Source organism: Myodes glareolus, chromosome 2 (genome assembly GCF_982192425.1).
Source record: "Myodes glareolus chromosome 2, mMyoGla1.1, whole genome shotgun sequence".
Classification (NCBI taxonomy): domain Eukaryota; kingdom Metazoa; phylum Chordata; class Mammalia; order Rodentia; family Cricetidae; genus Myodes; species Myodes glareolus.
In genome coordinates, this window is record NC_142027.1 from 1,625,557 (window position 1) to 1,639,232 (window position 13,676).

General features: G+C 33.9%; 1 protein-coding gene across 1 annotated transcript; it reads right to left on the reverse strand.

Annotated features, from left to right (window-relative positions):
* Window positions 1-1,085: 1,085 nt before the first annotated feature.
* On the reverse strand, window positions 1,086-2,060 carry LOC148122874 (olfactory receptor 1165-like). The gene has a single exon (XM_087898337.1). It carries the CDS (start codon window positions 2,058-2,060, stop codon window positions 1,086-1,088), a length of 975 nt encoding a protein of 324 aa, XP_087754463.1.
* Window positions 2,061-13,676: the final 11,616 nt, after the last annotated feature.

Consider the following 13,676-nt stretch of genomic DNA (forward strand, 5'->3'; position numbering starts at 1 on the left):
CCACAAGTAGCTATAGTCCAACTCCTGCCAACATGGATGCACATACTAGCAGGGTCCAGAAAGACGGTCCACTGGTCAAGAACACACGCTGTTCCTACAGCGGATATCAACTCCTACAAAGGGCAACCCACAAATGACTGTAATTCCAGTTCCAAAGGATCCAAGACTGTTTGTGACTTTCATGGGCACTGCACTCAGCTTCATAAGCCCACACTCCAACATACACATAATAATTAAAGGTAAATTTCTTTAATAAGATACATACAAGGATTAAATGACTGAAGTATGCAAGACTGACAAGAGAAAACAAAGAAAGAATCCAGCTGTAATTCGGACAAACAGATAGTTAAAGATCATATAAAAGTAAATGATGTTTCAAATAATAATGTAAATACTGCTTTGAACAAAATCTTTAAAATTTTACCTACCCTTTGTATGTTCTGTACATTAAAATTTTATATGCATAAGTTTCAGATGTGTATGCAAAAGCAAATTATGTAATCTCAGAACCAGCAGTTAGAAACTATGATTGCTAAAATGTTATAAACATTATAATTTCCAAACTGTATTTCTTTCTTATGGATGGAAGGCAAGACAAATGATTCTAAAAGTGCTCAAATGAAGTTTAAAGAATGTGCATAATATAATATGCCTTCTTATTGCTTGCTGGAAAAGCAAACAAAGGGAATTATCATTCATATATACTCATATATAAATATAAAGGTCCTCCTGTACAAATGTTAACATGCATACAAGGGGGAATTATAAAGGGCAGAGAAAGGGAAGAAAGAGGTGTGATTTAAGAAAGAGAAAGGAAAAGAAAGAATGAAAAAAGAGAAATACAAAATATAATGAAATTTATATTTATATATCATTATAGAATCATGATTTAGCTCTCTCCATTCTAAGATTAAAAAACATAATTTACATTCTCTATAAAGCCACTTGTAGTAAATAATGTAACTGTTAAACACACACATCCCCAGTTTCTCAGAATTTTTTTGTTTCATTACATGAATAATATGAAATCAATGAATAAAAATATTAATAAAAAATTCTCTAGGTGTGTGTGTGCATGTGTGTGGCTATGAGGGAGAAAGGATTTTTACATGGATTAACTTCTTCACAGTCTCCTTTACATCCTTATTTCTTAGACTGTAAATAAGAGGATTGAGCATAGGGATGACCATGCTATGAAACACAGTGACTATCTTAATAAGAAGCAGTGAGCTCTTGGACTTGAGCACACAGTGAAGAAGAATGATTCCGTGGCAGAGGGAGATAGCAGTCAGGTGGGGCGCACAGGTAGACAAGGCTTTTTGGAGTGCTCCTTTAGTAGGAATCTTGAAGACAGTAACAAAGATAACATTATAGGAGACAATGATGATCAGGAGACTACAAATCTCATTGAACATACAAACTAATAAGCATGCCAACTGGCTGAAGGAAGAATCAGAACAGGCGGTTGAGAGGATGGCAGAGTACTCAAAACAAAAGTGGTTAATGATGGTAGATCTACAGTAAGATAGTGCCAGAAGAAAATATGTGATTGTGGTAGCACAGAGCCCACCCCAGAGGTAAGTTATGCTTACAAGGAAAGTACAGGGCCTACGAGACATAGCCACAGTATAGAGCAGAGGGTTACAAATGGTGACAAAGCGATCGTAGGCCATCACTGCTAACATGAAGATTTGGGCAACCAAACAAGCACAGCCAAAGTAAAACTGGACTATGCATCCTTTGATGAACATAGATCTGTCTATCATTATCAAAAGGTCTAAGAGTTTGGGTACAATCACTGTGGTGTAACAAAGATCAATGAAGGATAAATGACTGAGGAAAAAGTACATGGGAGTGTGGAGTTTGGCATTGATCCTGATGACCAAAATCATACCCAGATTTTCCAAAACAGTGATAGTGTATATGATCAAAAACACCAGGAACAAAGGCACTTGTAAGTTCGGATACTCTGAGAATTCCAAGAAGACAAAGAAGACTCCAGTACTCTGGTTTCTTGAGTGATGCATTTGGATCCTATTGGAGAAAATCAGAAAATTCATTCCAGGCAGAAGGATACAGTCGAAGATGTTTATAGTAAGAAAGGAGAGAGAATATACCTTAATTCATGCTATAGCATACACCAATTGGTATTTGAAAAGAACATAGTGTGACTTTGAATCACAATTTTTTTATACACATAGGTTTCTTATATCAGTCAGAAATAATATAATTTAATATACACCAAGAAGTCATGAACACCCCTGTGTAAACACTTTAATGTTATCACTCAGGGATAGTCAACACTCCAAACTGGATATAATTCCCATTTCACCATCTAAGTTTTAGGACACCATCTCTGATAATTCTGTTACTGGAGTAGAGCTTGTAAACAAGGCTCTTACTATACAGATGTGTGCAATGGCTTTAGATTCCCAAATAACTCTTCTTAAATAATGGTTGGTATTTTTTAATTAATTAATTTATTTATTTATAAAAATTTCTACTTCCTCCCCTCCTCCCAATTCCCTCCCATTACCTCCACTCTCTCTCCTCCTCCCTCTCCAATCTTAAGAGCAGTCAGGATTTCCTGCCCTGTGGGAAGTTCAAGTTCCTCACCCTCCCTCCAGGTCTAGGAAGGTGAGTATCCAAACAGATTAGGATCCCAAAAAGCCAATACAAGCAGAAGAAACAAGACCCAGTGCCATTGATGGCTTCTCAGTCAGCCCCATGTCAGCCACATTCAGAGAATCCAGTTTGATCACATGCTCATTCAGTCTCAGTCCAGCTGGCCTTGGTGAGCTCTCATTAGATCAGTCCCCTTGTATCAGTGGGTGAATGCACCTTTAATGGTCCTGATTTCCTTGTTCATGTTCTCCCTCCTTCTGCTCCTCATTTGGACCTTGGGGGCTCAGTCCAGTGCTCCAATGTGGGTCTCCGTCTCGATCTCCATCCATCATCGGATGAAGGTTCCCTCTGATCCTGCCTTCCTTGCTCACGTTCTCCCTCCTTCTGCTTCTCATTTGGACCTAGGGAGTTAAGTCCAGTGTTCCAATGTGTGTCTCTGTCTCTATCTCCATCCATCGCCAGATGAAGGTTCTATGGTGATATGCAAAATATTCATCAATATGGTTATGTGCCAAGGCCAGTTCAGGCACCTTCTCCTCTGCTGCCCAGGGAACAATCTGGGGACCTCTCCTTAGGCCTGGGAACCCCTCCAGAATAAAGTCTCTTGCAAACCCTAAAATGGCTCTCTTAGTTGAGATATATACCTCCCTGCTCCCATATCCATCCTTCCTCCCTCCCCCGCCATCCCATTCCCCCAAATCATCCCCAATCCTCCCCCTCTCCCTTCTCTCTAACCATCTCCCGTTACTTTCACACCCCCACTCCCGTGCACCCAAGTTTGCCTGGCAATTTTGTCTACTTCCAATATCCAGGAGGATAACTATATGATTTTCTTGAGGTTCACCTTCTTATTTAGCTTCTCTAGGATCACAAATTATAGGCTCAAATACCTTTAATTATGACAAGAATCCACTTATGAGTGAGTATATACCATAGTCCTCTTTTTGGGTCTGGGTTACCTCACATATCTATCACCATGCACAAAACTCAAGTCCAAATGGTTGGTATTTTTATGAAAAAATTTAAACATTGTCTTATTAAATTGTATGGTGTTTGAGTTTTAGTGTCTATTTCTGTTTTTGTCTTCCTGTTTCTATATTCTAAGATATAAAATGCCTCTATTAGTAGTTATGAACATTAAACTATTGACTAAAAGAAAAGGAATTTCAGGGTTTCATGTGCATGTTGATAAAATGACATGCATGGAAAGGAATACAATATAAAATCTCAAATTCTTTTGAAGTACAATGATATATACATAATGTAAAGAGTACAGAAATTTGCAAATGAATTTAGCATCACAGTCATGATTTTATGAACTGGGACATGAAACATAAATAAAATTTAGCATACACTCTAATATTCAACACTTCACAGAATCCTTTAATAAAAGACAAGATTATAAAGTCAGTTCTTTTCCAATACTGACTCATCTTACACAAAAACATTAACACAAAGGGTAGAGAGTCACATCTCTTGTCTCCTACCTTGTTTATTTTGTTGAACAGATAATTAAATAATTAAAATGCTCATTTTTAGTACAAAAATTTAATTTATATAATTTAGGGAAATGTTGTTTTGTAAGACAGAGGTATAATATAAATCGTCATTTTTCACATTGAAAACCAAAAGTTCTTGATTTATCTTTTCTATAAAAAAGCATATGCACTGGTTATTCTATTCCTTGTTTCATAGGTTTAATTTCCCTTATGCACGATTCTAACTGTCTGAATTCTCTACATTGAAAATGCCAATACAGAGATTCACTTTTAATGGGGTATCTTATACAGTATTTTATATTCAAGGACAAATTATTTTTGTCCAATCATTTCTAATCTTGAATACTTAGATTACTTAACATTTTCTAGCAAACCTAAATCTCTAAAATAAGGTTACAGACTCTTTTGGCCTATTTTTAAAATCTTAAAAGTTTATAGTGTTCTGTTTGAAATTTGACCTTTAGAAGTAAATATTTGCTTCCTCATAGAAACATTCTTATAAACAAGCATGAAAAACAGTAGTGCTCTGTACTCTTCCGTATATACGACTTTCCTTGTACTTCTGATAATTGAAACTTGGGTAGAGTAATACTACATTTTCAATAGTGCACAATATAGGTTTTCAATATTTGCTTTACCCTTATTACTATTTTAGATGTAATGCAATTTTGGCTTCACAAATGTCTGAAATGTCTCTCCTTTCTCTTTGCATTAATTTGACGTTTAAGTGAATTGCTCTATACCTAGTATTCTCCAACTTCATAACTATGTCCCAGTATTGTGAACAACAGGGCTTGCTACTCAAGTCTTAATAACAGGCCATTTACTGATTCTTTTGAATATACAGATGTGACTTCAGTAAGACCATTGACTGGATTGGGCGAGCATATGCTAAAATTCTGCTTAAATGAACTATTCATATGTGGCGCCAACAAGTTATGTAAGGTCTATTACCCTTGGACATTAAAACATAATGAGTAATTATTAACTAAAAGTATTGGTGTCACTGTCATTGTTATCATATGGCTTAAATAAGTTACTTTTAGAGCAATAAATACTTTTTGACACCTATCAGTGAATGCCCACAAAATATAAGCTGTTCTTTCCTGCAATTTCATGGTTTCTTGAGTTTACTTAAAATTTATAATACATGAAAAGCAAATATAGAATTACCATTAATATTTTGTAAATTATGACTTGTGTAACTAAATGAGAAACCATGAATGGAAACACTCTGACAAAGATACAGTAGAAGCGGTGTTCTTCCTTGATCTTATTATGATTACTATTAAGCTTTCAGATTTAGGTTCCTGCACTTTCCCAAACTATCACACATTGTTTGCATCTTCTTTTTTGTTACAGTTTAGGTGAAATAGAAGAATCATGCAACGTGCACTCATGTGTGGATTCTAACTTCATAGCATTTAGGCTTATCAAATTACCCATCTCTCAACAAGAGCATTTATATGTACATACTGCCAAATTATTGTCAAAATTAAATGTTTAATTAATATTATTTTAATTATACAATGCCTACTACACACTCAATACACTAATAAACCTCAAACACAAACTCAAGTCAAGATTTTTACTAATATAATAAGTAGTTCAATACCTTGCATTCTGAATCTCAGGTGAATCAGATGTTGTCACAGAGCTCTTTCCCTAATAAAAATATACTTTCAACTTAGAATCTCTCACATCTAAATTATGATACGACATGTTAATTAACTAACCACCCAAAACCATACTCCCACTGTAGGTTTATTAATTGAAAGTTTTTTTGATCAATTCCATAAATTACAAACAAATTATGAAACTTTGATTAAAGACATGAATCTAATTGGGAATTAAGTCATAAGAGTTCCATTTTCAAAATATGCCAGGAGAAGAGCCAAGAAAATTTATTTATTACTAAAAGGATAATGTTTAGCTTAAAAATTCTTACAATGTGAGTAAGACTCAGAAACCAAATATGACGGTCAAAGATTGTGTTTTAACTCTCAAAGCATGGTCCCAGGAAATCAAACCACAGAAATCTCGAGAAAGTTTACCATGAACTAGAAACAAGATGACTAAGAACTGCTTCCCAATTATGAGTATAATTAACTGAAATCACCAAATCATATGGGACAGTAAACAGGTTGGTAACTATTAGTAGAAAATTACAGCAAACTTACAGCAACAAAAGGGCGATTCAAAATAATATGAATTTATTGTTGAAAATATGACATCTCCAAAAATTATATCATGTTTATCAGCTTGCATTTGTAAATAAGTTAATAACAGACTTTCTGTAGCATTATTTGTCTTTTAATATCTCATTTTAAGTAAATTGCTAATCTTACAATAAAGCTGATTATACAAACACATACTTATTGTCAATTGATGTGTTAATATTTTGAGGATTTACTGAGTTGTATTACAGAAGCACTTTAAGGGGGCATCCTTAAAGTTTGTTGTTATTTATAATGATTTTTGGCATAGTAATCCAAATCTTATTTTATTAAAGCATTACCAAACTGTGTGTCTTGGATTACACTCTTACCACACTTAAAACGTGAAGTTAAGACATTTCAGCAGACTGAAAGTAAAGTGTTGCCACCTGTCTACTAATTTTGTCAAAAGGAAGTCAAATGGATTTCAAATTATCACTTACTTGAGTTTATCTTTTCATTTATTCTATCCCATTTGATACGGTATTGTCTTATATGAGATTGATGGTCGAGTTTTTTTCTCATTTATTTCCCCTCCCTCCTCTCCCACCAATTTCTCTCTCCTCTCCTTTGCGACTCTCACCTCTACTTCTCCTCCATATCTGTTAAGAAAAGGGAAGACTTCACACTGATATCAACAAAACATGGTATATCAGGATGTGGTAAGTCTAAGAACCTTCCCATGAATTAAAGCTGGACAAGGCAACTCAGTATGAGAAATAGTATTCCAAAAACTAGTAAAGAAGTCAGAAACAGCCCCTCCTCTTACTGTTAGGAGGCCCAGAAGATCAAGCTGCATAAGAGTCACTTATATGCAGAGGACCTAGCTTAGTCCCATGCAAACTCCTTGGATGTCCGTCCGTTCAGTCTGGGTAAGTTCTATGAGCCCAGGTTAGTTGGTTCTGTGGATTTTCTTATGGTATCCTTGACCTCTCTGCTTCCTGCAATCTTTCCTCTCTTTAGCAGGTTTGCCTAAATTCAACCTAAGGTGTGAGTGAGGGGAGGGAAACTCAGCCTCTGTTTCCACTCGTAACTGGATGAAACCTCTCTGATGACTATTGGGCTAATACTGTACTAAGCACGGGTCTATGAGTACAGCAGAACATTGTTAGGCACAGGTGAAAGCACAGGTGGAGAATGTTTTTTGGAGTGCTCCTTTAGTAAGAATCTTGATGACAATGACAAAGATAACAATAAGTGAGAATTCTTGCTCTCAAGTTTGGTGTCTCTTTTGTGCGGCTTGAATATTTGCACGCTGTTTGATCCTGTAATGCGCCCATATGCATTACGTATTCATTTCCTCAGCTACAGAACAATAAATAAAATCAATACATTTGCAAATTAAATACATGCCTTATATATGTATGCTAAAGTTATTATATAAACTTATTTTTGACTATTACTAAATCTTTCCCAAGATTCAGTTCTATTCTATTATATTATAATAAAAATAGAAATAAAAATAAAAATAGAATTTTTATTAAAATAGAATTTTTTAAATAAAGTCAAAAAAATAGAAAAGAGAAAATAAAAATGGGCTAAACACTGCACTTCACAGCAACAAGATATATTATACTAATGACCCTGAAACTAGGAATATTGAAACTGTATCCACCTAGGAATTTCTTATATTTTTATACTGTCAGAAAACAAAAGAGCCTGGATATCTCAGTCGGTAAAGCATCAGACTTTTAATCTGAGGTTCCAGGGTTTAAGTCCCTGTTATGGTGGGAAGTAGTCATTTGCAGGGTGGTGGTGGCACATGCCTTTAATCCTAGCACTTGGGAGGGAGAGCCAGGTGGATCACTTTGAGTTCGAGGCCAGCTTGGTCTACAAGAGCTAGTTCGAGGACAGGCTCCAAAGCTACAGAGAAACCCTGTCTCAAAAAAACTAAAAAGAAAAAGAAAAAGAAAAAGGAAAAGGAAACAATTGCCGCTCCACATTACCGCTCGATGTGTTGACAGAAATCCAGACCTCAGGATGACTGTAATCAAGCACTCTACTAATATTCTAAATTCAAAATTGCATAAAAATTTCCATATGAACAGTCTATGCATAACTTCACGTTTTTCTAATAAAACTGATCTTTGGTTTTTCAATAATTTTCGTACCTTATTCCATCTGAAAAGGTTCTAGAAATCTACACATCATGGCTCCTAAAGAAGTGTTTCAGACATTTTTTGAATTTTTTAATGTTTTATTATCTCTCTGGTATTGATAAAACACTTAGATTTAAGTCTTTACATCTCTCTGTATATCTAACTGCTTCCCTGTCTATCTATAAATGCATCTTAGAAAGAACAATAAATAATCATTATCAGTAATTATGAACCATAAAATATGCAAATATTAAGGAAACTGAGTTTTATAATGACAGCAATTTATCGTGACATTGGTATTAGTCCTTGAAGTCTATTGTATTATCATATGTAAACATATTAGTCTTACCGAGCATCACAAATTAGTCAGGACTCACAAAATATTGATAATTCTACCACATTTAATATTAACTTGTAGGCTTCATTGAAATCCATGTCAACTTTGAAGATCAACTGAAATATTTAACATTGTATAAATTCTTTATAAAAAAGACAATATTGTAAGAGGGCAATTTTCAGAGGATCTTCCTGGAAAATTGCTCCAGGCCAATACTAAGGTCAATGGTAGGTGCTGCCTTGTAAACATCTGTTGCCTAGGCCAAAGAGGAACAGGGGAGTTCTCTGAAATAGACTTAATTTAAATGGTTTCAACTTGGAAAAGATAGACTATCATATATAAAACACCATTACTACACAGGCAGCTAAAACAATCTGTCAGAACAACAGATGAAGTTCATCTTGAGGTTCATTAAAATTGAGGCTAGAGAAGAACTCAGTGCATCTCTAGCAGATTAAGTCGCTGAGAATAGGTATACTGTGACCCTTGATTTTATATCTGTTTTGTTTTGATTTCTTCTGTGTGCCTTATTTTGTTGTAGTTCATAATGACATTGTTGCTATCATTTCATTATTGGTTGTTAAGTGCAGACTGGTAAGCACTGAAAACATATACAAACAACAAAAAGAGACTTAGCAAGTTGTGTTTATGTATTTGTACACACACACACACACACACACACACACACACACACACACACACACACACACTTCTGGCTCCAAGAACCCAGATTGAGGTCAAATAAAAGGTTTTGAAAATATAGCCCTTCCTTTTTTTTTTTTTTTTTTTTTTTTTTACTTTGCAACACTTCTCAGTCAGAAAATGGTAGATACTAACATGTTTTTGTTCTGTACCTTCCCTTAAAATCTACAACTGTCTTTAAAAGTATCTGGGTTCCAATGTAAATATGTACACATCTATAACCTGACTATAAAAATAATTGGGAGTGCTATTTAATTACACCTACAGTCAGTCTTCCAAGTGACACAGCAAATATTCTCCCAGGCAGCAAGCATTTCATGACACCCATCTCTCTCTCCTAACTATAATTATGTCCTTAAAATTCTATCAAATATGAATGCAGTCACTTTTCTATCCAATCCCAGACCAACCTTCATGAAAACATCAGGGATTAATGCAGGTATCAAAAATAAACTGCAATTATTTGCTTCTAATACATATTAGAAAATTCCAATTATATAAAGCCCACTAAATGTCATCATTGCTGTATATATTAACAAAATATTTCCTAAATATATGTAAAACTTCAGAATTAAAAATATTACTTTTCAAATATAATTGTTGGATACTATTAAATTAATAAATGAGTTTAGAATACAAACTCATTCAAATATTTTAGGCTTGTAAGATATAATGTTTAATACCTTGTGTTATTTCCTACTTGGTGAGATGGATATAGCAGATACTCCTGTTTTAACAATATTTTTATGACATAAATGTAATATTTTAAAAACTTCCACATAAAATAAAAATATGCTAATATGTAAGGTTTGACTAATAATTCATTGGAAACTAGGCAAACTTAAGCAAATTCACAGGACTACTTACTGATGGATTTTTATTCTGTTAAGTAAATTATTAAATTATTAAAATATACACTTTTTTCCAGTTTGCCCATACTTATCCTGTCAGTGAAAGTTTCTTACAAATTCGTAGCCTCTAAGGAAGCAAAAAATATCTGATTTCTTCCCATTATAAAAGAAAGCCTTGGGCTTCACAAAATGTCTCTGAAGGGAAGCCAGACTCAGAGGACAAATTTAGGTGCTATGTTTTACAATAACTGCATGGTCAGGAGGGAATAAAACCCCTGGGTACTTGGGGTATACATGTGAACTGAAAACAAAATTAAATCAAGTTTCATCATCCTAATTTAGTCAATAATTACCTTAAAACATTAAGGCATATGAGGAAATTCAACCCACTGATAATCTGGCCTTAGGAAAATAAATTTTGTCAAGAAAAACCATCCAGGCATTATTAAAATCTTTTTTTTTTTTAAATTTACTGAGAGCACTCAGAGAATTGAAATGCACCTTCCAGGTCTTCAAAACTCACCTGGACTCAGAACTTGGAATGTCAGGTTGGAGAACAGTCTGCAGGACATGGAAGACTGTTGAATATTCCTTTACATTATATGAACACATGTTGCTGTGATTAGTTTAATAAAGAAACTGACTGGCTCATAGCTTAATAAAATAAATAAGGTAGATGGGAAAACTAAACCAAGAATACTGAGGAAAAGAAGGATAGAATCTGAGAAGATTCAAACAAACGAAAAAAAAAAAACAAGATGAACACGCTGATCTGAAACTAGAACATATAGTTCCCAACAAGTAATTATGGGATCACATTTTATATTAAGTGATGGTACAGACTATTGTTTTAGTATGCAATGTATATGCCATTCTTATGTAGAATTTACAGACATAGTAAATATAAATGTTAGCTTTTCTAATTTATTAAAGAATTTTTCTGAGGATGCGTAACTTTCAACACAATTGCACCACTAATACAATAGAAGTTACTTTAGGGGGAAAAAAGACAGTAAACATTCCTTCCATTAGGGTAAAAGAAAATTCATCAAAACCCAATTACAAATTTGTGCAAACAAATAAAGAGCCATCATATAGGCACACTGTGTGCTACTAGGGACCCTTTTGAGTGTATTGAGTCAATAAATTGGAAAACCTAGAAAAAAATGGATACATGACTTTACACTTACAACTTTTAATCATAAACACAAATTTTCATTAAACTTATAAGAAACAAAATTAAAGCAGTAATAAAGATTTTGCGATAAAGAAAATAACAGGAAAAAAAATTCACTTTTAATTTTACTAAATTTGTACAAATTTAGGACCAGAGATATGGTAGTAATTACAATTCATAAGTTTGCTTGCTATTCCTCCTAATTTTGTAATATGGTAAGCCTTGACATTAAATGATGTAGGATGTCGTTCTGTACATGTGTTGTTTTTATTGGTTGATGAATAAAGTTCTTTTGACCGACAGCTTAGCAGAGCAAAGACAGGTAGAAAATCTGAACAGAAATATATAGAGAGAGTAGACAGAATCACAGAAACACCATGTAGCTTCTGAAGGAGACAATCTCCAAAATCTAACTGGTAGGTCACAGCTTCGTGGTGATTCATTGATTAAATGGGTTAATTTAAGACTATAATAGCTAACTAGAAATATGCCTGAGTCATCGGCCAAGCAGTGTTAAAATTAAAATAGTTTCTGTGTGATTATTCGAATCTGGACAGCTGGAAAACAAATGAGCATTCTCCATTTACAATTAAATTTAGAAAATGAATTAATAACAGTTGAATATTGCTGGAGAGAGATTTTTCCTACCAGGGCACTGATGACTATGAGTTGCCCTTGATATAGTAAGTACAGTTTATTGTGTTTCTTAAAAGAAACCCTGATTAAATTCATTGTTTCAAGCTACTTGATTGAAATTGCTTCTATTCTTGGTGCCCTATCTTGGATGACAAGATACTTTGTTCGCATTTCTTCAGAACAAGTTCGCACGACAACACACATGTTATGAAATATCATACTACAAAATATAAATATGAACAGCTAATATGAGTCAATTAAAAATAAAAATTTTCCATACAGTTATCTGTTATGATGGCTTGAATAAGAATGACTTTCAAACGCTCACAGACTTGAATACTTGGTCAAAAGTCATTGGCACTATTTGAATGGATTTGGAAGCATGGCATTGTTAGAGGAAGTGTGTCACTGGTAGTGTTCTTTGTATTTTCAAGGACCTAAGCCAGGCCTAGTCCCTTTCTCTTCCTGTTGCCTGTTGATCCAGGTGTAGAACTCTCACCTACTTCTCCAGTACCATATTTCACTTCATGTGCCACGTTCCCACCATGATGACAACAGACTAAGCTTCTGAAACTGTAAATTAGTCTCAATTAAATATTTTCCTTTAAAAACATTGCCATAATTATGGTGTCTCTTCACAGTAAAAAAACTCTGACTAAGACACATGTGAAGCACAAAATTTAAAGTGAAGAAAAAAATATTTGAACTTACATAAATAAGGTACTTTTTTAGACAAACACAAAATTAATTGATCAAAATGTATGAGAAGTACGAAAAAGTGGAGAAGCCTCAAAATCATCAGAAATGAAAGAGTAAACACATAATCTGATGCCAGAAAAATAAAACGAATTTGAAGCGAATTGCAAAAGAATTGCCAACACATTTTATAAACTGTAGGTAAAAGATGAATGTTTGTAAACTGTACTCTTTCATGAATAAGCTATGAGAAGATGGGAGATACTAGTAAATATAAAAACTCAAGTGGGCAGAAAGCATCAGTTGGTTAGCAATAGCAAATGGTAAGTCCTGGAAACATACATATAAGTAACATTATGTAGCCTGAGGCAGTCCTATTTAGAATATATTTGCAAATATATGCATGCAAATAAGAACAACTAATGAAAAAAAATGTCATGAATTTGAAAGAGATTAAGGATGTATATATGAGAGGGTTTGAAGTAAAGAGTGAGACAAGGGAAATGACATATTTATATTATAACCTCAAAGCTATGAGAAATTTTTTTAAAGTCTATCTTGACTCCTTTTAAATAAATTTAAACATTTCAATATACTTAACAATTCTTTTAAAAGTAATAAAAATTAAAGCAATAAGTTGGATATTTATTTTGGTAAGTTCAATTGCCACCAATAAAGAAAGTACAGTTGTAAATCTTTATTTTATAAATATTCATGACAAAAAATCATAAATTCTGGTGCATTATAATGAAAATACCACAGGTGAATGAAAGAGGATCCTGATATCAATGGAGAGGATCACTGCCCAGTCTGTGCTACTCACACTAATAAGAATTTA

Coding starts and splice junctions, on each gene's coding strand:
- LOC148122874 (XM_087898337.1), bottom strand. CDS start 2,060: ATGAATTTTCTGATTTTCTCCAATAGGATCCAAATGCATCACTCAAGA.